Genomic DNA, 27,090 nt, shown 5'->3' on the forward strand with positions numbered 1-27,090 from the left:
TCTCCGTGCAAAGGTATGTTCTGCTCTGTGCAGCTGATGTTGATAGAAACAACACAGAAAGACGGATCAGTTACAGTGAAGGAACACAAACATCCTAACTGCAGATAAGCCCAACCTCGACTTCTATCTGTAACCTGAAACCCTGTTTTCAACATTAATACTTAAGGTGTCAAAATTAAAAGTTAAAGCTGACACTTAAGTATAACAATATCTTGCATATTAATATTATTTAAGTTGTCTTAAATGAAATAATAAAACAAGATAAAGATGTTTTTCCTAATGAAAGAAGTGCTACATGCACATACCACATCATGTGTTTTGATTTCATTAGTCTTTTGATTAACAACCAAAGACAAAGCATGTGATACACGATGGTCAAGTTAAATGATAAAAACATAAAGTAAAATGTGACAAGGTACCTATAATTGTAATCGCAATGTGAACTTGTACTAACCTCCTTCTAATGCAATCTATATTATATACTATGTCTATTCCATGCTCATTTTATGTCTATTCTTATGTATTTTATTGGTAACTGTATTCTATGTGTTCTCAATTTTCTGTGGCTTTTTCATGAGATGTCAATTCTCTACTGTGAAGCACTTTAGACTGCAAATCTTGTATGAAAGGTGCCATTCAAATAAAGCGTATTAGTATAATTAATGTCGCAATAACAATGATTACATAAGTAGCAGATGTGTTTGGACAAGTGAGAAAACTACATTTAACTTATCCCACATAAAAATAAATGAGACACTTTTCTTAAGAAATGTAATCCAGGCCCACAATTTCAAGTAGTAAAAGATAATAAGATAAGTTTATCTTATTAAGTATATCTTACTTTATTATCTTGTATTCATTGAAAATGTGGGCCTTGATTACATTTCTTAAGAAAATGCAGTGCTGTATGTTGAGTAAGAAAATAATCCGGAACAAATCATTAGCACGGGAGACTTTACAATAAATGCACATTTATCTGCTAGGTGCCTGTCATCATCACAGTTGTATTTTGTAATCCAAGCACAGCTTTATATGGCGTGTGATTATTCCAAGTCATGCCTCGACCGACAAATATGCAGCGCTGTGCCCCACATACCTGTTAGTCAAGGTCTACTACTATTCACAACACTAAGTGATCACCATTCATCACTCCTTGCGTTGACACAACCTCCATTACTCCCCATCTCCTCCTTTAGTCTAATGGCTTCCGCAGTATGCACATAATGCATCAGGCAATAATGCTGCCAATGTGCAACAACACACCACCTCCGGTCATTATGGCACCGCCTTATTGTTGCATTTCCCAACACTGTACTTAAATATATTCTTAACAAAAATAATTATGGTGATTATGGGTGTTTTTTTCCCGGCACAATAGAAAAGAAGAAGGTTCCAAATTGACACTAGAAATTGGATAGAGGTGAGAAAAGCACATGAGAAGAGTATAGATAATAAAGCACTAGACCTTTTGATTTAATTTAGCAGAATGACATCCCAGAAATGAAACAATGCATGAGAGCTTAATAAGCAGATGTTGAAAGGGTATACCAATACCAATATGAAAGAGGTAAAGTGAAGGCACCTCATTTTATTAAAGCGAGAATGTGATCCCATTTAAAAAAAAAAAAAAAAAAAGAGTTCACTCACTTGCAGAGGGGGTTTCAGCATGGACAGGAGGTGTGGAAGGGATGAAGGAGGGAAAGAAGAAGGATCGCAGAGATCGTTCAGTGAGGAGGGGCGAGCGCTGCGTGGGCAGATTCTCACAGCTGCCCACGCTGCTGTGGATCTTAAGGTTCAAGGGCTTGGTCTTCTTCTTGGCTCTGAGGGAAACAAGAGAAGAAAAGTAGAAATCACTGAGAGGGATATAGGTTGCACAAACACATGTTTCAACTAACAGCAGAGCTTTGAGTGGAGGTAAAAAAGCCTGAGGACTCATAATGTACTAACAACATCATTATAGGATTAAGTGATATGATACAGTGAGCCAGGCCAGGTATCATGTTGATAAAGTGACTACAAATCAACAGGCATCAGGCAAGAAAGAAGACACGTTCGATTCTCAAAGAAAAATGTCTTGGACTTGTCATTTATTTTGTTGCTGATCATTTACTGTCACTTAAACTACTGTTGGTCAGCTTTGTAAAGCGGTATGTACTGCAGGGCTTTGAACTGACTGCTAACATCAGCATGCAAATGTGCTCACGATGACATTATAATACTAAGTAGATATAATGTTTACGATGTTCATCATCTTAATTTAGAATGTTAGCATGCTAACACTTACTATTAGCTTAAAGTATAACAGAGGAAGATGGAAATGTCATATCTGACTTCTAACCACAAATGTCAACCTAATAGAAGTTTTAGAGGAAAAGTCAGGTTACCACTAAAGTCACTGGATTCATTCTCTAGACTCCAGTAATACAACCAATTTCTACAAAATAACAAAGGGATAAATCTAATTGGTTAAGACACAACGAGAGACGGTCTCAAATAGACATCCCTTAAAAGCATGCTGTTAAAAATCTGATGCCAAACCACTGTTATTACAGTAGAGGGAATTATAGCTGTAGTGTAAACAGTTTAATTAGCTAGAAATCATTTAACAGTAGCTTAGTATTCATGATATTCATCAATTTCACGGTACCCACATAATTAATCTGTATCCTTTTACTCATCTGATGGGAGAAAATATATAAGACTCTCTGAATCATATTCCATATTTCAGACAAGTCTAAATTAAAGATTTGTTCTCAGGTGACAGCCATCTATTTTCGTGATTTGTATTGGTTTTCACGGATCTGTCATGCGGCCTTAGGTAAGGATATGACACCTGAAACCAGACCTTCAGGGTGAATGAGAATGCTTCATGTTATTGTGAACTCTTAGACATGAACAAGCTCTAACCTGTTAGTAAAACAAAGATTTGAAAGAGCCGGTTGATATCCAGATATACTGTAACGGTTATCTACACCAATGAGGCTCAGTGGACCCAGGTAACTCAAAAAGACCAATCCGTAGACTGCTTTCATTTTTTAAGGGTAGGGTGTATTATACCCATCTGGAGATGTGTTATTCTGTCAATATGTGTTTACAGTTTGACAAACATCTTGGCACCATTAAACATTTGAAATGTACCCATGAAAGAAAACTCTCAGTGTTATGATTTATAGTTTTATATTATGGTCTTTGACTCAAAATAAGCATACGCAATCTCACCAGGTAACATTTGAACGGCAAATTAAATGTGCAGCTTGATATAGGTCCAAGCAGGCAAATAAACCTGAGAATATACAGTACATAAACAAACCCCAGGTATGCATGCATACAGATATTCGGGCATAGATACAAAAATAAACCTCCCTTTAACTCGAGGACATCATTTTGCCATTTGAATGTCATTTAGAAAACTGATGGCAAACCTGATTGAGATGTCATGTTAGGCAACAACATCAGATAGGAACGTACACTGTATGTAAATTGACAAAAAGTGATGTTTGAAATGTACTGTATAAGAGCGAGCTAGAAATACAGGAAGCTACTGAAGGAAAAGCAGTAGAACCAGAAAGAACAACAATGGATGAAAAGGGAACAAAACCAATGCAGATAAAAGCCGGCTTATATGCAAAAAGGAGAACATAATTGTAAAAAAAAAAAAAGAACATGAAAAAGATTGAATCCAACAGATTTTAATATAAAAAAAACTTAAAGCTGTGAGTCCTGACTTCTCATTCATTAAGTGTTGAATCCCAAAGGAGCTCTTCCTCCTATGTCAGTCTCTCAGTCTCCATACTGACTCATGCAATTAGACCTGTAAACCAGCCCGGCACTTTTCCCCCATCTCCTGCAATAAGGAAGCAGCCTGCAGGTTATCACTTCTCCTTCATAGAGTTTTTTTCAGCTATTCCGATTAGCCCACTTTATGCAATTTGAATCAAAATTAAACCATTCATCTCCCTGTGTGCATGCCTTTTATCCTACACCCCAATGGTTTGTAGATGTTTAGTGAGGGGAAAGCGAAAATGAATGTAGAGGGAAGGGAGAGGATTCCCAAAATTGGTTTTGAAGACGGCTGTCGGTGAAGGCATGTGGGCGAAGTTGGTGAGTGTCAACTCCACAGTTGCCAACACATCTATTCAGATACCCCTTTTTCTACTCTGCATATGAAAAGTTGGAGGAAGAGTAACTATAATGCACCATACAGGAGACAGAAGAAGAGGGAGGTGGGTGACTTGTCAAATGTTAAGGGAAATCAGCAAAGGTGTGAATAGTAGTGTCTTTTGATCTTGTACATCACAATGCATTTCTCACAGATGGAAATCACTGCATATTTCCGTCATTTCAGAAAGCCTCTGAATCGTTCATCCCCCTGGGTCTTCTCTACCAAACAAACAGGAACACCACCATTTTTTTTTACGTATGATTTAGGCATTTCCTCTACCTATAGTAGTGATTCAATGAAGCACGCTGTTATGCTTATAACTTGCTGATTTGTTGTTTTCTTCCTTCCTGTTATATCCTGATATCTAGTTCTCGGAATCATTGAGGTTTAATTGTGTCTTTCCTGATTTGATTGAAGATGCAGTTCTACATTTGCATAACATGAATAAGCGTTAATTCAGTGCGCACAGTTTGAAGATGTCTCGCTTTTTCTTTCAAATGATCTGTGAAGGTTGGATGTTGTCATCAGCTAGGACAGAGGGATTCAAGGGAATCCTGCTCAATGTGTGTGGGCAGGGAGGTATACTGAAGCATATAAGGTGGGATCAAAGCTGTGTTAACTTTCTTAGGTTTTTTAAAGATCAGATTTTCACTTTATAATATACAAGCAAGGATAGAAAAACTTGACATTCATGCACACACGTCCATGCATTAATCCGCCCACTCCCTCCCTCCACATCCACTTCCCCCACACTTGCAGAGAGGCTAATTACAAAGACAGCTTCAAGTAAAAGTTCCATTTGATCAAGGACATAGGAGAGCAGCGATCCTTCAAATGACATATTTATTTTCCTTTCTGAAATATCAAGAGGATTTCTAAAAAGCGGGGGTCATGCATATTCTGTCGTTTAGGTCTGGCTAACAAGCTAAAAGCTGCTCAGCATCCAAATGGCTCAATAGTGATGCTGAGAAACTGCAAAGCCTTCCAGCTCGGTCTAATTAACACTAGTCTCCATCTAGGAGAGTAAAATGACTTGCATGATACCATCTACATACCTCCAGTTTTTACCTCAGTAAAATGCAGAGTGCTCTACCGAGACCCATATGGCCAGAAAAGCGCAGTTGAGTTGTATGCAAATGGACCTGTGGAATAATATGTCTGGCACCCAATGTTCTTAGCTGCTTTAAAAAAGTTTGTGGAAAATGAAATAAAGGTGGCTAGAATAATGATTGCAACAGAGAATTACTGTGAGCCCTTTGAGCAGTTTCACCCAAAGCAGGTAGTCTAGCTTTCAGAAGTCTGCTGTTTCAATCCCGAGTTTAATAAAAGCCGACAGTCAGTGACCCAAGGTAGTTCTTTTTTGTTTTTTTTCCAAAGGCATTGCGGCAGAGCAATGCCAAACTTCATCTTAAAGGAATGTATTGTCATGCTCAGCAAGTGAAACAAACCAAACAATTCCCTTTTGTTCATTACGAGACGCTGCATTTTTTAACTTTGATGATTTGTATTCACCTACACAAACAAACAAACATACATACATACAACATCATGTAAATGCTTAACCTTCACTTGCTTGCTTAATTGTTTAATCCAAACGTACAACAGGGAGGAGAATCATGAGGATATAGATTAAAAGCTGAACATGATGCCTATAGAAGATAGGGAGACACCCAATGCCGGGAAGTCAGAAAGATAAAAACAAAGAGTGAAACAATGTCCTATGAGAGACAGAAAATGAGAGGGAGAAAGAAGAGGCACTGGAGCCGATGAGCAGATGAGAAGTGAGACCAGTGGTTGGGGTCTGGACAGCAGCGACAGAGGAGTAATACGTCGACAGGAAGGCGTACGGACGGTGACATGTCGTCTCTTCAGAAGAATTTCAGGAATGTGTGTCAAGGCACGCAGACATTGTCTGGACCTGTCTGGTTGAAATAGTTTCAGTGCAAAATGATGCTCCCATTGTAGGCCATCAGCAATGTTATGGTAGTGTTGCTGTTGGTATAAAATGTGGTTTATGTTTTCATTCCACATGGGTTTTATATGTTTGCAACAAACTGTTTATTTGAATCAACATGTGGAAGGAAAACTAAATGTGAGAGGGAACACAAATATGTAAAATAAATTCAGGAGGAACTAGCAATGAAAATGACTGAAAAATGTGTTTTTAAATCTAAATAAACTAATATTATCAAGCTAATTGGCCGTATTTCATGACGATGTTCCACTTTTTCTATCAAACACAAACTGTGCTGCTGCCCAACTCTGTAATGTTCTCACTGTCTCTCTCAGTCCTCTGTCCAAAAGTCAAGGTTCATTGAAAAAGATGACAAACATGTTTGTAACAAAATATTCTGCATTAATGCTGTTTGTTGGTGTTTATCCTTTCAAAAACGACATTTTCAGTGCGGTCACACTGTTTGCTTTTTTGGCTTGCTGTGCATAAAATAACACCACTTTATTAATTATTGTTAATGTTTAACGTAAATGAGTTTAATAGTGGGTCAGGTCACATGCCTTATATTAACCAGTCAGATTAGGTCTGGGTTTCACTTGGAGATAATGGTGGGTAAGGAGTGTGGGTTTGCAAACTGGACCTGTGGAGCACTTGCCTTCACTCTACGCTCTCAAAAGAATGGTTCTTTGTGTTGTAAATACTGACAATTGAAGTAAACTATTGTAACTATTCATTTGTTGATAACTAATCTAAGTAAATAACCTAACTGTCACAAGAGTCACTCATCTACTTTCTAAAATATGAAAATGCTGATTTGATATAAAACTGTTGAAAAGAGAAACTAACTTTTTCTCTCAGTTTTAGGAAACTCAGAGAGGCTTGACCACCCGCCATAGTGGAATGGCTCTAGGGAAGTCTGCCTGTCAAACGGAGGATCCTCCACTTTGGCCAGACCCCTCACTTTCTTCCCACACTGGACTTACCTGTCTCCTCTTGCAGGTGCTTGTGGTCAGGAGGGTCATTAAAAAGTAATTTGGTGGCACCTGTTTAGGCCCCCAAGGTTACAGACGTCAGCCCCTTTCCGTTGTCTGTCCCTTCCTCTCTGCAAGGATTTGTACTGGCCAGGTTTGGGTTTTGTTCAAAATGTTGGTGCCAATAATACTTGTACATACACTCATCGAAACATTCAACTAACTTCTGATGCTTACTCTCCATCTCTTATGCTCATGATAAAATACCTTATTTGCACTTTAACTTGACTGGTTGCCAATTATTGTCCAGGCTCTATATTATATAATTGTCTTATTCAATAAAAAAAAAAAAGTGAACTGCATCCCTATTTTGAAATGTTGCTCATATTTAAAAGGGGATCTATTATCTAATTTTCAGGCTTCATAATTGTATTTAGTTTGAATTGTCTGAAACCCATGCCCTGCTCTGATCACTTACATTACAATGTGTTGGACCGCTAGCCAATAGAAGCATAGTTATGTTACAGAAGTAAACAAAGGAGTGCAATGGAGGCGTTTCAGGGGGGGGGGGGAACTCTGGAGGGAGAGAACTTTGGGGTTTTAGCCTTTGCAGACCATTTACATACAACAACAACAACAACAACAACAACTATATAAACACTACAGGAAATGGAAACCCTAAAAATAATAACAGGCCCCCTTTAAAGTATCATTTGAATTTTGCTCTGCCATTGACGAAGAAATCCTACTGCAGCAAAGATTAAGTGAAAACAAAAGGAATGGTTTTGGTTGCCATGAACCAATTTTAAAGATCGTAGATTATTACCAAAACATTTAAGGAAAGGAAAGTAACATTATTCTGAATAATGGTTGGAGTGCAGTGGACGTAATTACATCAGGGTCAAAATAAGGACTAGAGAGTAAAAAATGTGCCCTCCTTCACTGCATTAATGTGCTTGCTACAATTTAAATCTTACACAATCCACTAGCTAGAAGCTAGCATTTGATCAATAATCTTTGTTGACAGGTATGCCCTAAAACCGTGGACTAAACGCTAATTTCAAACTGTGTTTATCAGTGGAAAGTTAACCAGTTAGAAGCAGACCATGTCATTGTTTGGGGAAGGTCAGGTCTTGCAATCTAATAGAATATTTTAGGGTTGAACAAGTTAGTCTTAGTAGGGTTAGAACTCACTTTAAGAACTGTTCTAAAATGGCAATATGTTTCTGTTTGTCAGAAACAGCATGGTATGCAATGAATTACACACGACATCTGTCTGGATTTAATATCATTGGATGTTTTTTGTCCTTGTATGCGAGTTTGCTTCAGACACAAGATGAATTTCAGAGGACAATAAATTGTCATGTAACGCAATATACACACACGTTCTTGTGGATATAACACCTGCGATCTGACGGCGGTAAAAGAGAGGAGAGGTGTGTCGTCATGGAGATGGAAGAGAACATCTCTGCTTTTCAGTTAGATGGGATTAGGCTATGTTAGATTGATGTTTAAGCATTTTCAATTAAAAAACTTTTTGTTGTGAATCTATTCATTTTGATGAATATTTACATTTTTTTATGGAACAAATGTGGTGTCCACACAACTTTCTTTAGAAGACATGCTATTATGTTTCAGGTTTGAGCATTATAAAGTGTAATAATAAAATAAAACACAATATCTTCAAGCACCTTTGTTGATTCCATTACCTGCACTGTAACTCATCCTTCTCCACCACCTGGCGATCATTTATTTTCTCGAGAGATATTCTGTGGCTCCATACAATAGTCTGTATTCAATTGATAGCTTGGCTTTGGATAACAAGTCAGCTCTGAAATCAGGGAAAGTTCTTGGCATAAGATAATATTTTCCAAAATATTTTTTAGTACCCATTTACTTGTACCTTAAATCAGCATTGGAAGCAAATAACAGCTGTCTACCCACAACCTGTATGGGTAAAGTTGTAGTTTTGAAGCAGTTAGTGACAGGGTGCCTGAAAAGAAGAAGGGGCCAGGGATAGTATGGAGCCAGGAGCAGATGTTACCTGTTCATTTAAGATCATAGAGACAGCCTACATTTGATGGTTAGAATGATGAACGCTGGTAATAACTCAGTAAGAGGTTTGGACAGTCCTATACAGTCATACTAGTGTGTTTTTTAGTTTGGTATGGAACTCTAGAAATACGAAGTGTGCCTTTTTTGGAGCTGGATTGTCAGTGATAAATAGGAATGAAGTATATTTCAGAGTCTGACGTTAACCATGGCCAGTGACCACAACAAATACTTTCAGGACTTTTTGGAGAATCAAAGGGATCCCAATAATGCAACCTGATCCAATAATTGAAGTAACAGCATTGGAGGCAAAAACAACTGTCTGCCTAACACCTGTATGGGCTGTTGTTGTTTTGAAGCAGTTTGTGACAGGGTGCCTGAAAACACCTGTATGAGTTGAGCTGTAATTTTGAAGCAGTTAATGACAGGGTAAAGAAGAGAAGGGGTCAGACAGCATGGAGCCACGAGCAGATGTAATTGTCAGGGTTTGAGTTTTGTTGTGTCTAGTTGTGGGGTTATTTTGCTTTTCTGTTCTCCCTGTCATGTTTTCCTCCTTGTTTCTTGTCAGAGGCCTGTACTACGAAGCAGGATTTTTGCTTAGCCGGCTAACTTCAGGGAAAACTCCGGCTTTCCGGTCCTACGACGCTGGTTCTCTTTTTAGCGGGCTAAATCTCCATGTAACTTGTGCTGTGCGGCTAACCTGCTCCGGAGCAGGTTAGGTTGCACTGCAGGCTAAGAGATCAACTCAGTGAAAGCACCTCCTGCTGACCAATCAGAGCTCAGTGTGCGGAGTTTAAAGCGATCAAGTCATATTACAGGAGAAAGGAAATACAGAAAAACTGCCGTCGCAGGAAAGACAGCCGGCAAAAATCATTGACTGTGTGAACATGAAAATGAATAGAATATCACCTCCCATCTTCAGAGCAATCTGACTATTATAACATTAGCGTTAATAAAGCTTACTTAAATATCTGCCACAACATAAGTACACTAAGTGCAGACGTCGATGTGTCCCATTATCATTCATATCATATCACATCATAATGTATCATATCTTCTTATCTGAGTCAGCTGAGCCGTATCTGGCCGTGCAACACTCACAGTGTCACATACTGTATGCAGAAGTATTATTTTAAGCAACACATTAAGTTGACGAAACACTCGAGTCAAATGTAATTAAAGTCAGATCGTGTTTTAGACGGGGCAGTGATATCATAAACCTGTTAATGTACGCATTCAAACACTTTTTCTTTTGCCAGCTGTATTCACCTTGCAGGTACAGCTATGTGGCTTTTATCCTGGATAAAGTGTTTAAGTCATGGATGTTTAAAGTTTAACTTCTTCATATTTGACTAGTATTAAAGTTCACTTTTCATTCAGGAAGTATGACGCTGCGCTGTCAGTGCGCTTCTCCATGTTTGTGATTGGTCGAATGCTCCAAATACCACCCCTTTCATGTGAACGCGCACCTAACTAGATAGGACACGGCTGGCTTGAGCGATCCACTTGACAACCAGCGTCGTAGTACAGTTTAGCGACAGCGAGTATGTTTTGGATTAGGCCAACCGGCTAACTCAAACATATCCAGGTTAGGAAAATCCAGCTTCGTAGTACAGGCCTCTGGTCCTTCTCCCTGTGTTTTCCTCCCTGTCGTTAGTTTCCCTGGTGTGTCTAATTGTCTGATTGTGTTCACCTGTTGCCCTTGTGTTTCTCCTTCCCTGCCCGGCTGTTTCTCGTCTCGTGATTACCTCTGATTACGCCTCTGACTCCCTATCTCTCGGCACTACACTGGTGACCCTGACAAGTCTCGAGAAGTTTCCGGGACGGACCCGAACACGGCAAAAGGAACTCAAGTTTCTTTCTTGAAATGCCGGGGATTTTTTGGAGTCGTCCGTGGCTGCCACCGGCACACGGACTGAGGCTCGGTGCGCGCCCCGCAGAAGAGCTGGGGACGTTGCTCGCCATTCCTGCATCAGCCTTCCAACCAACAGTGGGACGATGCACGACCTGCTGGGTCGACCAGCAAACCGATTGCTACCTCGTGGGCTTGTTTCTTCGGGGCGTGCGGCTGCACGTCCCGGCTGCGCTAGCTGACGACGACTAACGGCTAACCACGTGGGGTTAACGACGGCTAGCAGCTACCCATGGCTGCCAGCTAGCGGCTAACGGCTAGCTGTTAACGGCTGTCGACATATTTCTGTTAACATCTGACTGTTAACAATTTTTTCCGGTGCCGGAGAGGAGTTTCGACCAGCCGGTGGACCTCGTGTGGACACTCTCACCTTTTTCATCCCCTCGACGGCGGTTCCAGACGCCACTCACGTTTTTATCGGCGCCTGGGTGGTGCACTCCTGGACCCCGTCTCGCCTCGACGGTTTCGGACGTCGCCCATGCTGCCATCGGCCCGCGGGTGGCGCGCTCCGGAACCTGTCTGGCCACTCCTGCTTCCCGGGGATACCTCAACGCCTGCTGAGGACTTCGTGCCCGCCGCCGCTGCGCGTCTGCCTGCGGCCGGGATGCGCTCCTTCCTCCCGGGGTGACTGCTCCTCCCTCCCTGGGATACCGCTCCGTCCTTCCGGAACTTTCATGCCCGCCGCCACCGTGCCTTCACCTGTGGCCGGGCAGCGCTCTTTCCTGCAGGGTTCGCCACGACACCTACTGCGGCCCCCTTACGACGGCCCGTTCCGGCCCGCCCCCGGTGGGGGTGCCCTCGTTAGGGCCCCTACCCTCTCCTGCGGCCCCCTTTCATCGGCCCGTTCCCTCCTCGGCCCCTGTGGTGCTTCCTCCATGGACGCAAGGATTTTTTGCCATGTTTGAATTCTGGGGGGGGCTTGTGTGGTGACCACCTATTAATACACTGGGTTACATAATTCATACATGGAACTACAGTTGGGGGTATTTTTCCCACACGGACATGTTATGTGTTTACTATTATATGTTGTGTGCCCTCCTGGCTTCTCTCTCTTCTTCCCGGACTGCAACCGGACAACATGACCTTAGTTGCTCTCTAATAAAGTACCCTTTTGCACCTTCCTTGCACCGCCTCTGACTCCCTATCTCTCGGCACTACACTATACTTTAACTTTAAGATCACAGAGACAGCCTTCATTTGATGGTTTGAATGATGAAAGCTGGTTATAACTCACTTTGAGGTTGGACAGTGCAGCAGTAATACAATGGTGGGTTTTAGTTTGTTATGGTACTGTAGAAATAGCAGGGAGAATGGGAGCCAACGGGGCAGGGTACCTTTGACCTTCATCATGAACCAGTTTAAGCTCTATTCAGTAAAAAGGAGAGTTGAGGGAAGATAAGGTTAAACATCTCAAATGATTGAAGTGTCACAGTTAAGGAAGACTTAGTTGTGTTAAATTGCCTTTTCTGTATTGTATAAATAATAAATACAATTAAATAATAAACTTTGGCCACCAGTACTTGATCTGATTAGTGTCTATTCCTGCATTCATCTCTATGGTTAATTTGCAGACAGAGTTTGTTATCGAGTGAGTTAAAGCCAGTGTGTGGATTGAAGTTAAACTCTAATAGCAATTGTGTTTGTAACAGCAGAGCCCAAGGAAACAAAGCCATCTGCATTAACATTCTTTTAGGGGCTATTAAAATATGGCATATGTGTGTCAGTTTGTTAAACCACATGGTCAGTTTCATCTTCCTTCCAAGTTGAGTCACTGCTTAGTTGATATGGGGATATGTGAAACATATCTATGTACTGTATATAGGTCTGCAATATAACATCCTGAGTGCATCACAAATGGGAACTCGAGTGAAAGGCATGCCAAAAAAAGCAGCCACAATTGTTTATTATACATCTTATTGGCATCATTTGTCAGATGGCTGCCTTTAATAGGGTTGAAGAAAAGTCTCCCACTGCACTTTTCCCACTGAGAGCAAGAGTAAGAAAATTAGAAAAGGAATAAACGACAGAAGCTCGGAGATACTTCCGTCCTCCCTTTTTCTCTATGAGTTCTACAGAGTTGATATATCTCCATTGTATATATGTTAGATAATATACATCTTTGAAGACTAACTGAATTGTATTGCCACTCTAAAATTCAGTTCATGTACATGAAAGGTACACGTGAAAAAATACACTACATTTGTATTTTAAGTGATGACGTTTTATCATGTTCCAGCTTACTTCTCTTTTCCGTCACGTGTATCGCCAGAAGGTCAGTATTTTCCTTAGCATCTAATTAAATTAAAATGTATTTTCTCAATTCAGTCAAAATGAAACCATAGCTCAAACCTTATACTATCTAATCCAAGTATTAAAGCAAGAGCATTGGAGGCGATAAGAGCTGTGTGGCCCACAGCTGTATGGGTTAAATGGTAGTTTTGAAGCAGTAAGTGACAGGGTGCTTAAAAAGAAGAAGGGTTCACGGACAATATGGAACCAGGAACAGATGTAATCTGTCTCGACTTAAACATCAGAGGGACAGCCTTTATTTGATGGCCTGAATGATAAACAATGGTAATAATTACATTTGAGAGGTTGTTGGACACTGAAACAGTCATACTATTTGTATAACTACACCATGTTTTAGTTTGCTTGTTCTTTGTCAGAGTGATGTTTAAAATCATTTATCGCACTTCAAATGTTGACCTTCCCATAAAACAGAATGATATGATACTTTAATGATTGTGCTGGGAAATGTAGGACTCATATAATTAAATCAAAAGCAAAACAAGATTTCCATAAAAGTAACGTAAATGCTTTGAGCTCAGTGTAAATGCTATGAATCTTTCATGTTTATAGCTTGGTTGTTTCTCTGAGATCCTTTTTTTCCATCTTTCTTGATAAGAATTACACAACATTACGGATTACTTCCAATCACCCACTCAAATCCAGTTATCCGCCCCAACCAGCTCCAACTTGTTCACAAATTACCACAGAAAAACCATCAGCCTAATAAATCCATTCTCCACCAGCAACAGTGGCATTTGGGCTAACCACCACTCCTAAACACTCATATAAATTCAAAATCATGACTCCAATTTCTGGGCCGTCGTTGGAGGCCAGGATGAGTACTCATTACGGCCGATAGATGGGTAGATGGATGGGGGGTGGGGGGAGTGTTGGAAGCGTCTGGCGCTTAAGGGCCGGGTGTTGACATCACCCCTCACCTGACTTGTTAATGGCAAAAGTGCAAAAGCCCTGATTAACATCGATGAGCTTTGGTCCGCAGAGAAAAGAAGACATACATTCACATTTCCCTCTAAATGGATTCAGGGACATCTATCAAACAAATACCCCACTACCTTTCCTTTAAAGCCTGTCGGACTTGAAACAAACCTTGAAAGGGAACAGTTCTAAGAAGGAAACAAGGTGATCACCTAAACCACATAATGTTGGTGCGACCTTTCAAGCACCCTTAAGCATATCCTGCATTATGGTCTGATTTATTCTGAGTGGAATCATAATTTCCAAATGAACAACATGCTGTACTAAAGAAGACCTTGAAATGAGACCATAAACCCATTATGGATGTTTACAGAGATAATAAATCAAGGGAGAAGTAGGCTCATTTTATCATTGACTTCTATACAAGCTGACCAGCTTTTGCAACCAGTGGAGTCCCACCTACTTGCAAGAATGCAAGTTTAAAACACTTCAGCATGGGCTTCATTTTTCAGTCTCTGCCCCTATAATGTAAGAGATCGTATCTAGGGACAGTGTTTGTTTTTTCTTTCTGAGCTAAAGTAGAGAGATGGAATTCAGCTCCCAAGTACATATTAGCTCATTCTAGGCTAAAGAAAAACACAACAGGTGATTTTACACTCATTAAATGACAAAAAATAATATAAATCCAAATAAATCCCCCCAAATCCCAGATCCCGGTTCTTTAAGGTACGTACTACTGGTAGCTGCTACTTTCTCTCTCACAAACACATATTATCTTTGTGCTCTAACATACAGGGCTTTGTGCAGTACACTTAACTACGCAATGAATGTCCCAAGCAGCAGAGCATGTGGGACCAATCACCCTCCGGGGTCAGAGGTCGCCTGCTAATGTGACGATGTGCGTGTCCCAGTGAAACGGCAGCTCTGTATCTTAGCACATTGTCTTGGGGAGCAGATACATCAACTTGACGCTAGCTGAATTAACAGAGAGAACATTTTCATGAAAATAAAAGGCGATAAACATGTCTTCAGATTACAGATCACTCCATAAAAGAACCTCTACACCAATTAGGAGACTCATGAACTGAGTCATGAGGTTCCTGCATTAAATGGTAAGACTTTTTTTGATCTTCACGCTGTTGTTTGGCTGTAGCTGAGGACCATCTTGGTGTTTTATATGGACAACCATGAATAAAAAACAAACTACTTTTAAATGTAAGTATACAACACATCATACAGACTAGTAGTCAGATGTCTGTCCAATCCCATATTGGGTGGCTCAAGCATAGCTCCAGCCAACAGTGTAATCCCTGTTCTATACCATTGCACAGGTATTTCCGATTGCAGGTAACCATAGCAATGGCACTTCTGCTACTGGCAGATTAGTGTGTTTCCAGACCTCTGAACCATCTCCCACATCCCAGATTTGCTCACCGACTTTAATAGTCTTATGTAGGATCCATTGATGGCTTTTTCAGCCAGGAGAACCAGTTGACCAATCAAAGTTCAGCAGAAAGGGAACGGAAAGGTAAGCTCCCCCAATAGCCAGTCAGCTACCTAGCTACATTCATTAAAATTAGAAAAGGGTATAACTGATGAATGAAATTGCTGCACAAATAGATACAATAGTTGTAAAATGTGATATTAATGACAAAACAGTCAATAACTCAGCCTAACTGCTTCCTCAGAACTCTAAGGAGTCTTTCATCCCCAAAGGTAAAGTCCTGCCCTACTGCTGTACCCCTATGTGTCTCTTACTTGTACAAAAAAAAGAAAATACATACAATGTAGACAGATACATTTTTGAACCAATTTGAATTGAACCATGAATTACACAAGTCAAGAAAGGGTCTTTCGTAAAACTGCTGCAGTGTAAGACTGTGACAACACGCAATTAGGACAAATATACAACATCATTTTGCACGCGACATTACATTTCAATGACAAACTATATTTCTGGACTTACAAAATAATAATATTTTACATTGACAAACATCATATGTGTAGTGGCATCAAAGTTTAGCATCAAAGTTCTTCTTCACTTTGGCATGTTATCTTAATTGCTCAATTTGTATCCCTTTTAAACAAGTCATTGTTATTTTTTTAAATTTTATAAATAACTGGCATTTACAGTACAGCACATACACAATTATAGAGTGTTCATTCAAAAGTAAAAAGCTCAGCTTTTATTAAGGTAAAATCTTACTCCTGTGTTTCCAAACATTGCTGATGAAAATTAACTGTTGACAGCACCAGACAAGACAACATTAATGCCTATATTTAGTTCAACTGTTACTTTGTTAGTCCTTATAATAAAACGACAGAGTAATAGTTTCCAGTCCTGTGCAGGCAGTGTATGTTTATGTACCACATCATAGCTGCCCTGTGTTGCTCTGTTATATTCAACGCTTGATTTCAGTCAACACTGCCACAACCTTTTTAGTTTCCTTCGCACCCATGAGAAAAATAAATCCAATACAAAATGTATTTCAGTCTGAATTGGTAGATGTTACGGATGACGTTGAAATACCACATTGACAGGTTCTCAGAAGAGATGCATAATGAGAGGGGTGAGGACAGAAAGAAAGGGAAATGGGGAGAGAAAGGGGAAAGGAAAAGGAGGAGAGAAATATATGTTGTGTACACCAGCTCAGTGAAAGCAAACAGCTAAATTAGTCATGCAATGGATGCAAATTTGCTTCCCCTGAGTGTTGCATGGTAGAATTACGCTGAGAGAAGCTGAGGGTGAATCATGCCAACCCCCGGCGCCATGTGAAATATTAGCAAACATCCAATTCAATAAGAAAGTGCTTAACATTCAAAAAGCTGTGAAAGTCTCATAAGGTGGCATTAACTGTTTGATATCACCATTTCCACTGAAAGGGGGGGCAAGACAAGAAGAGGTGGAAAAACAAACACGCCCACCTTCAGAAACGATCTTGGTGTGACGTGCCAAGTGGGACCGTGAAAACTCACATGGCCTTTTCCACGTGTGCATGTTAATGTTCATAAACATAGACAACGAGGTTCATTAATTGACACTGTAGTCCGAAGAGCCTCTCTGCTTCGAAAAGGGCACAGAGAGAGAAGGGGGTGAGGTGTTGGAAAGGCTGCTACATAAGCTAAATTAAACTACCGTCGCACTCCTGGATTCAACTTAAAGTTCAATTGGTGCTGGATATCAAGTGCACTTTTGTTTTATAAGTAAAACTATAAACACGGAGCAGCAGCCATCATAGGCCTGAGAGGACACAGATAGTGTTACATTTGTAAGATCTAATCTTTTTGTGGTGATCAATGCGTTTTAGAAGGTAAACATTGTTGTAAAGATTAAGGGCCTGATGTAAACAAGAGGCCTTTTTTTGTTGCATTACATGCTCTCAAGATTATGAAGCCCAGGAACATTTATGGGACCTCAAGAAGCTTTTATATTAACATCTGCAGTGAAAAGTAGGGTAAGTTAAGTTCCTGTCACAGTTGCTGAATCCAAAAGAGACACTGCTCAAGGCCTCATGGCTGTCTTGCAATGTTACTTGCCCACTTGTCAAAAAACGTATCCTCGTTATGCTACAAAGCTGTTATTCAGGCTGCACAATCATATTTGTTTGAGTGTAAAAATATGTCAAATCAACTCTAACATGAGAGCTGTGTTGAGTTGGCTAATGAGAGTAAGTCCAACCAAGAGGTAGAAATCCAACCCTCCGCTAATATTTTGGTTCTTCACTGGGTCGACTTCTGGGCCCTTTTCTACTGGTTGGGTTTTGTGATTTGTTTCTGGTATCATTTTGAAGAGGCCCCTTAATGCTTTTTGGGGGTTTGACCAATCAAAACAGAGCTGGCCAGCTAACCAATCAGAACAGACTGTGCTCTGGTTTCAGACAGAGGGTGAAAAGAGGTGCTGCAGCACAGGCAGTATGAGAAAAAATGTCATACTTTTCACCATGTTCTACCTGCAAGTAGAATTCTTATTACTTGGCCAATTAAGCTGATTCTAATGCCGTCTTAGAGTACAAAGAACAACATGATGACTTGTTTTGTTTCTGGCTTATCTTTACCACTTCTTATATGTGGTGAGCAAACAGGAATTCAAAAGAGGATTTTAGTGGATATGATTGACAAATCTGTTGACTTTGTCAAAAGATGGCACTGTTGGTTTGATGGATTTACTAATTGTGCGAGCCTTTCCATTGGTTTGTGATTACGTGAAGGTTTCTGTACGAACATTCCCAAATCAAAAGCCCTGGATAAACGGCGAGGTGCGTGGCAAACTGAAAGCGCGCACTATCGCGCACAGAGCTGGAGATTTGGAGGAGTACAGGAATTCTAGGTATGAACTCCGGAGAGCTATCAGCAGTGCAAAGAGACAATACAAAGACAAGGTGGAATCTGACTTCAAAGGCTGTAACACCCGGAAAATGTGGGCGGGACTAAGAACAATGACAGACTACAAAGGAGCAGCGGGGGGTGCTGCGGAAGTGTCTGCGTGCGCATCTCTCCCAGATGAGCTGAACAGTTTTTTTGCTCGCTTAGAGAGTAGCCAGGCTGTGGAGGCACAGAAGGATCAGGAGCCCTGCCCTTTTGTTTTAAACAGGGCAGATGTTTGCAAATCCTTTAAAAGGGTTAACCCACACAAGGCTCCTGGACCTGATGGCCTCCCTGGCCGTGTTCTCAGGGTGTGTGCAGTTCAGCTAGCAGAGGTGTTCACAGACATCTTCAACAGGTCCCTGCTGCAGAGAGGAGGTCAAAAACCTGACATCTTGGTGCCAGGATAACAACCTCCATCTCAATGTCAGCAAAACAAAGGAGCTGATTGTGGATTACAGGAAGCAGCAGAGAGAGGGACACGCCATCAATGGGACTACGGTGGAGAGAGTCAGCAGCTTCAGGTTCCTCGGTGTCCATATCACTGAGGACCTGACATGGACTCTTCACACTAACACCATCACCAAAAAAGCTCGACAGCGGCTCTTCTTCCTCCGCAGGCTGAGGAGGTTCAACATGGACTCCAGGATACTCTGCAACTTCTACAGGTGCACCATAGAGAGGATCCTGACCTTCTACAGGTGCACCATAGAGAGGATCCTGACCTTCTACAGGTGCACCATAGAGAGTATCCTGACTGGCTGCATCACGGCCTGGTACGGCAGCTGCACCGCCCTCAATCGTAAGGCTTTACAGAGGGTGGTGAAAACTGCACAGAACATCACCAGGACGGAGCTGCCATCCATGGAGGATCTTTACTCCCAGCGCCTCAGGAAGAAATCCCCCAGGATTATAAAAGACCCCCATCACCCCAGCCACAAACTGTTCTGTCTGCTGCCGTCTGGCAGGCGTTACCGCAGCCTCTGGACAAAAACCACCAGACTCAGGGACAGTTTCATCCCACAGGCCATAAGACTGTTAAACACCTGAACTGTTGTAATAACATCCATAACATTCATCTGCTACTTAGTAATTATGTATCTATTTATCTAATATATCATTGCAATAGCTTGCATATAGACTCTTATTTCACTACTTCACTTTTTTTAAACTATTTTTCTTTTTGTATTTACTTTTTAATATTTACTTGCACTATATTTTTCTGTTTTTCTGTATTATTGTGTTGCACTGTTGGAGAAGCCTGTGACCTAAGATTTTCATCGACATAACTACTCTGTAGCTATGTTCGTATGACAAATAAAGAACCTTGAAGTGCCTGCAGGTGCAACCTGGGATGAGTAGAAATGGATTGCTTGCAGAAATTGCTTCTTACACAATTCAGATCAGCAAATGTGCGGAAAGGATGGCCTAGTTCTCACGTAACTGGCAAGAGGTTTTCGAAAATATACTAAAAGAGAATAAACAGAAGGAGCTTTGAGAATAAAAGCATCCAGTGAGCTGAACATGAGTGTATTTCTTAGGATTTCACTATTGATTTTATACTGGACGTAATCAATCATGTGATGTTGGGTTAACAGTCATTTGGTGACATTTTCACAGCGCCCCAGCAGAGGATCTGTCATCACAACAAAACAAACAGTAATACAGGCACTGTATCGATCCCTTACAGGTGTGCTCTTTAACCCTATCTGCGGCAGATCCCCTACGGGAAAATGGGATGCCAAGATGGATTTGTTGAGACAAGTACATATGTGTTTGACCAACAAACAGAAGATTGTAATTTTGTGTTGGGCTTAGAAACATATTTTCCCCCGCCCAAAAAGCTGTATGTTAAAGAATTATTTCAAAGGTAGTAGTCTTGTGAGTGTAGCGAGCAAAACACCTTTGTTGTATTCTTTGGATAAAGTTTAAATACAAATGTCCATTCCTGTTGTGTAAGGAGTGTATTATCTTGTTCTGTTGTTGTGAATTCTTCTCTGAGAAATCACTGAAAAGTTGTTAAGTTGTTAAACCTGTTTTTGCTTTGTTCATTTCAATATGTTGGCCTTTTCAAGTGTGGCACATCTGGCTATGAAATTTCGACATCTCCCCTCTCCTACAAGGCTTACGGACATTTTGGACATAAGGAAATAAACCAAACTCAAACTGAAGTGTATATAAAGGGCTTCTCTGGTCTGTGATAAGACTCTAGACCTTTATAAATCAATGGTTTTCATTTTGGTTTTGCTTAATGATTAGTGGATTAAGTTAATATTTGCTGCTTCAAATGTTCAATCTTCTATCTCTGCAAAAAAAGAGAAAGTAAATAATAGACTTATTTAAAAGTAATTTACCACTTTGTCAAAGTGAATCCGTTTCTAAGTGTGAACTACGGTCCCCTTCTGTCAATGCATACTACTAATGCTGTTACGATTGGGTGAAGCAGGTAGGACTCAAATGCAGAATTTAACGAAAAGCGAGCTTTATTAAATAATAAAAGCTGTGGCAAAAAAGGCAGTATCCAAAATATCCAAAACAAACGAGCAGCACAAGGAACACAGACTGTGGAATAACATGGAGGGGAAACAATGAACCGACATGGAACACAGGGGAAGACTAGACTAAATACACAGAAGGGTAATCACAGGACAAGACACAGCTGGGCAGGGGAGGGAGAAACACAAGGGCAACAGGTGAACACAATGAGACATTTGGCTGATAAAAAATTGTAACAATGATGCAAATAATACAAAAACGTTATTACCGTTTCCCAAAAGGCAAGAAAAACCACTAGGATCCTAAATTCTAAAGTAATAGTGAAGTGCAGGAAATGGAAATATGGAAATGGTTCAAATGGTTCCCTCTGTGAAGGAACAGACAAAGTGTTGCTTGTAAATGACTTCACATGCTGCCAATTCTGCTACCTGTTAAACACATGCCAGAAGCTCTATTTTCATCACATCCATCAACCAAAAGTCATTACCATAGGAACAAGAATAATCTGCTCAGCACCACGTCTAGAGAGTTGCTTTCAATTAGCAAACATAGATCAATTGTAAAATATGACATATTTCACATACATATGTCTCTTACACAATTCTTCCATCAGAGTATGCCCAAGTAAAGCAATATTTTATAATGAAATGACTCCCTATAATCAGAGGTAATAATAGGGAATCATGACATATAAGGCCTATACATCTTTATATTTATATTATTATTCCAATAATAGAATTATAGACAGTAACAATGTTTTCCTTTCATACCCTCAGGTGTGCATTAAATACAGGTTATGAACTTATATTTAATTTCAAAATGACATCACTTATCTTATCTACTCAACCCATATTCGTTATGTTAACCCTACTGAGAATCAAGACCTCACGCTACAGGTCTTTCACCTATAAAACCGGGGACAGCCAATAATGACCATTACTGAACTGTCCAAAAACAGTAGAAAAGACCAAAGAAGTCTGAAGAAAACTGAATATATTTCAACTTGCACTTGACAGGTGGTGAGTAAGAAGATCAGAATGTCCCCAAGGAGGTGATTTATAGTTTTGTTAAGCATTAAGACTTGCAAAATTGGTATGTGCTTTATCTCAGGGTGAGGCTTTAATGGAATCATAGATATGACTGAACACATTTGTAAGGAGGTAATTTGCTCATTATTTCTAGGGAGGAATGGATACTAGCCTGTGGTTCACCGTAAGCTGAAAGGAAAACAAATTATCTCACAGACAAACAACGCATTAAACCTAAAAGCACACAGCTCTAAAGAAGGATATGAGGGTCCACAGCAGATCAGAGCGTTTGCGGACATTTATACATAAATAGAGTGGAAACACTATCAGCCCCTGAATGCAGAATCACTCCTAAACTATATCTAAAAAACACATTTGTGCAGCGGAATAAGAATAAATGTTGAAATGGAGGCTATTAGAGGTTGGAAAGGCCAGTAAATGTCCTGAATGCACTTAAATGTGGGGAAGGTCATTTTGGAGAAACCAGCTCGAGTGCGCTAGAATTTGAAAATACACAGCCGGAAAAAATCTGCCACTTCCTTACAGAGCCCCTCCTCCAACACACAGGAACGCGCACATGACCAATGAGGGCACGAGATAAGTTTGTGCACAGATGGAAGGCAGGTAGGCCATCCAGTTACTTTAGCCGGACCGGCTGAAATGATTGGTCGTGCTTTTTACAGTACCACAGCTTCCACAGATGACATTTTTTTATGTATTTTTTGTCAAAGCACTTAAGATATTCATTGCTATCGGGATGTTAAGAGCATTCCATGGAATATAACAAAAAGTGTATCTCGAGCCGGTTTCTCAAACTTACCTACCCCACCTTTAAGAAATAAAGCTAAATGTAGCCAGCTTTATTATCTATGCTTTTAATGTCTATTAGGCCAAAAACATGACTATACAGTGTAAACCATATTTGAAAATAGAAGTCGATTACCAATTACATTAGTTTAGTTTCTCCAATTAGATAAAATACTGAAAAAGAGACAATTCTCTAGCAAAGAGATAGCATTATCTGACATTAGTGTGCTCATGCATAATCATATAATGCAATTAGTTATTGTTTTATCTCTGAAGTTAATGGAAATACTTGAATATTTCAGAAGCAAAAAAGACAAATATGACATTCCACAAAATAAAGTGTCACTAATCAATCAGTGCCAAAACCAAACCTAAGATTGGCTTTAAAATGATATGCTGGGTTAATTCGTCTATAGAGAGGCGAAGTCCCGCCCTTCTACTTCCGCCCCATGGGACCTTATTTCGGAAAAATTATGTATTGGAGTCAATGGGGAGAGAAAGATTATCTTTCGATCCCATTTGAATTGTGCCATGAATTACACATATGATGTTTGTCAATCTTAAAAAATCATTTCCATCACAAAAAGTCACAGTTTGTCGTAAAACTGTTCAAATATAAGACTATGAAAAATACGCAACTAGAAAGACTACAAATCCCAGAGTCGCGTAAGTGATGTCATTAACGTTACACATTACACTCGTGTTACTCACCGAAACCTTGTAAGCCGGTCCTGCATGCTGGCTCTTACGGAACTGACTAACTCCCCTTTTTCGTATGTACAGTTCTCAACATGGCCAGACTTGTAGTGATTTTCACCTCTTTTAATACTTTTCGCCTTATTCTGAAAGAAAGAGGTGAAATGTGCTAACGTGACGGCCATCTTGGTGTAGGTCACGTGTGCGAGACCAGAGATGTAGTTCATTGAGCGCTTTACACAAAAAAAAAGTGTTACTTCACAGTTTTACGACAATTTTTTTTTTAAACTTGCAAAATTATCTTTTAAATTGACAAACATCATATGTGTAATTCGTGGCACAATTCAAACGGGATCAAAAGATAATCTTTCTCTCTCCATTGACTTCAATACATAATTTTTCCGAAATAAGGTCCCATGAGCTCCCCCGGAAGGGGAGGAACTTCGCCACTCTATAGAAGTCTTTGTGCTGTATTATGCAGTGATAATGAGACATAAAACCATATCATTAAGATACAAAGAAAAACGTCTCTTGGGTCATAGGGTTATAGTGTCCTGGCCGAGTGCAAGGGCAACTAAGCAAGAGAAAAGAAAGAGCACAGCGAGCTTATTAAAATCAGGTGGTTGCTAATAGGGAGAGGTATAGGTTGTAGAAAGAAGCTGATTTCACGGAAAAGCAACCATTTACTGTAAGTATGAAATAGTCAAATATGTGATATTTCTGATATTTTACGAGGGCTTGTCGGTTTGCTTTGGTGAAATGTTTGCATTAGGGATGTCATGAGAACAGAGTCTTCAGTACCAAGTCGGTGCCAACATTCTGAACACGTGACTTGTTTTTATAAGCAAGTACTGTGAGTCTCGCAAAATAACGTTGTAACGTCTTCTCGTTGCAGGGGGGCAAGGGGATGCACCCTTCCTCTTATAATGACGTGAACAACACATCTGTGTTGTTAACAACAGGAGAGTTACAGGGTGGTTGCAGTCTTATAATAATACATAACAAGCTAACAGCTAATGTCAACAGAGTGAGGTTACATAGAATCATATTGTAATTGTCATATTGGAAGGTAAACTATGACATTAACATGATGTGTTCAAATGTTGTCATGTAAAATGTTTGATTGTGGCAATAATAAATTATAAGTTAAGTTGATATGCTTGGAAATATAAGAAATTATTAGTAAATGATGACCTATATAGTGAGATATTAAAGGTTTGTATGGTGAAGTACACAGTGTTTGGTTTTCAATTTGTTTTTACAATGGAATTGTATCAGGTATTTGTATTGACCATAACATTTCTGCTGTCGTGACATAGTTTGCATGTTGTTTTTGATCCCGAGGAATAATAATTCCATCGCAGGATTTAGTAACATATAATTGGATGAATGTTCAGGCTTCTAACTTTAGGTATTTACTCTTGCATTGAGGAAAAAGCAGACGCCAACTTTGCAATGAAGCCAATTCCCACGCGCGTACAGATAGGAAGCAACCCGTGACGTGTGCCTCAAGCCAGAACTGAACCACATACTTAAGGCTTGCCAGCACCGTCCTCCAACCAATTACGATGTATTCTGAGAGGTACTTGGCTATCAGAGAAGCCAGCAGATCTGCCCTGTCTCGATGAGTTGCAACATTTCCAGGCACACACAGGTCATTGATTAGAGGGGCTCAACTCACAGCCTCAGTCTATCAGCGCTCAGGGACCGGTAATCAATTCTCTAATGCCGTTTGAGCCTATTCACCGCAGCAATGATCCACTCCTCATTTTGCAGATACAGACACACATCCCCACGTGGAAGGACTTGTGTGGATGTTGCCAAGCACACACCGAATATTACCCAGATGGCCATCGTAAAAGCAGGGGACAACTCCCAAATATTAACTTACCAAGTGAAGCAGTGATGGGGCACTGTCATCTAATGACATTATCAAAATGAGTGCAGCTCTCCTGAGGCGGACTCTGGTTCCTGATTACCTGGCAGCGCAGGACCCTGTTTGTGGCCAAATCTGATCAGCATAGCACCAGACACAGGCATGGCCGGTCAGCGATTCAGCCCTGCGGCCCCTTATCTCTACCGACAGGCTGTTGTTCCTTTATGGGCAATGATGTACTCCCAATAATTAATCTGATTGGGCTCTGGTGGAAGATTATGTTCGAGTGAAACTACTGAAAGGAAAGCACGGGCCCTAACTTCCTTTCTGCGCTACCCTCGATCAGATGGAATTACGATGAGAGACCTAGTACAGATCAGGGAGAGCGAGGACTGAATCTCTGCTTCAGGCAGGTCGTCTGCGGAAATAGACTGACCAGTAACAACTCCGATTATTGCCTCCAAGAAACTTTTTAAACAGGATAATTGACAGTCAAACAAATGTGTGCAATAAGAACCATGTTGCCTCAGTCCTAAATTACAACGTTATATAGTGTAATTTGGTTATTGCTTCCAAACCATCATCCTTCTAAATACTTTTCACTTTCATTTTTTATATGCTTGCTAACAATATTAACATAATTTTACTTTGGTGGCATCCTAAATGCAGGGCTTTTAGTTGGAACAGAGTATTTTTACAATTGCTACTAAATTAAGAATCTGAATACTTCCTCCAATGATTTCAAAGGCAAGGTTTTCTGTTGGTATTACATTCAATTAGATTGTATTTCAACATGTTGATTAAAAAAAATTAAATACAAATAATATATCCAACAAACATCAAACATAAACATAAAATACTCAATAAACAAGGTCATACTTCAAGTCAGAAAAGGTGTAGGTAGAAGTGAATACTTATCAAGTCACACCTCTTTAAAAACAATATTTTGTCAATGTAATGTATATTATTAATTATACATGAATGTTCTGACTTTATGCACAAATCAAACAAAAATAAGGCATTTGTCAATTCTCGTTGGTAAATGCTTAAATCATGTACATTTCGATTTGTGACTAAAGTAAGAAAATGTGCTTGGTTGATGCGAGTCATTGCTTTCATCAGGTTTAGCTTCAGTAAAATGTATCAAAGAAATCGACCTGATTGTTTAGAAGAGAGTTGTTTTAAAGGAGCATGTAATCTAGGATTTAAGCCCACACATGCAGGGCCCAATGGGTTAGCACCCCATCGCCTTGATAACGCCACCTCGTCTCCGTAGGCTGGCTTTTAGGGTGACCTCACATTGTGTTTTCATAAAAGGAAAACTAAATTGAGCTTTTGATGTACAGTAGTGCAATGTATGAGTGGTCCGTAGGAATTAGCTCAAATGGTAGAGCACCCTTTGAGCATGTGAAGCGCAGTGGGATCTAGGCCCACAACACTCTCCTGCTGTGGACTGATATTTACTGTAACTCAAAACTAAAGAATCAACTGATAGTTAAAACTTTGATCAGTGCTTCTAATAGAAGCACTGATACCCGGTTTAAAAAAA

At 40.1% G+C, this 27,090-nt stretch overlaps 1 protein-coding gene across 6 annotated transcripts in view; it reads right to left on the minus strand.

Annotated features, from left to right (window-relative positions):
* Positions 1–27,090, minus strand: part of ksr2 (kinase suppressor of ras 2) — a 142,640-nt gene that overhangs the window by 59,372 nt on the left and 56,178 nt on the right. For all 6 annotated transcript variants that reach the window (XM_034225254.1, XM_034225255.1, XM_034225257.1 and 3 more), the window contains one exon: positions 1,648–1,820. In XM_034225254.1, coding sequence (XP_034081145.1) covers positions 1,648–1,820 — 173 coding nt within the window. The remainder of the gene's footprint in view (positions 1–1,647; positions 1,821–27,090) is intronic.

The sequence above is a fragment of the Gymnodraco acuticeps genome, unplaced genomic scaffold (assembly GCF_902827175.1).
Source record: "Gymnodraco acuticeps unplaced genomic scaffold, fGymAcu1.1, whole genome shotgun sequence".
In the NCBI taxonomy this organism is placed as follows: domain Eukaryota; kingdom Metazoa; phylum Chordata; class Actinopteri; order Perciformes; family Bathydraconidae; genus Gymnodraco; species Gymnodraco acuticeps.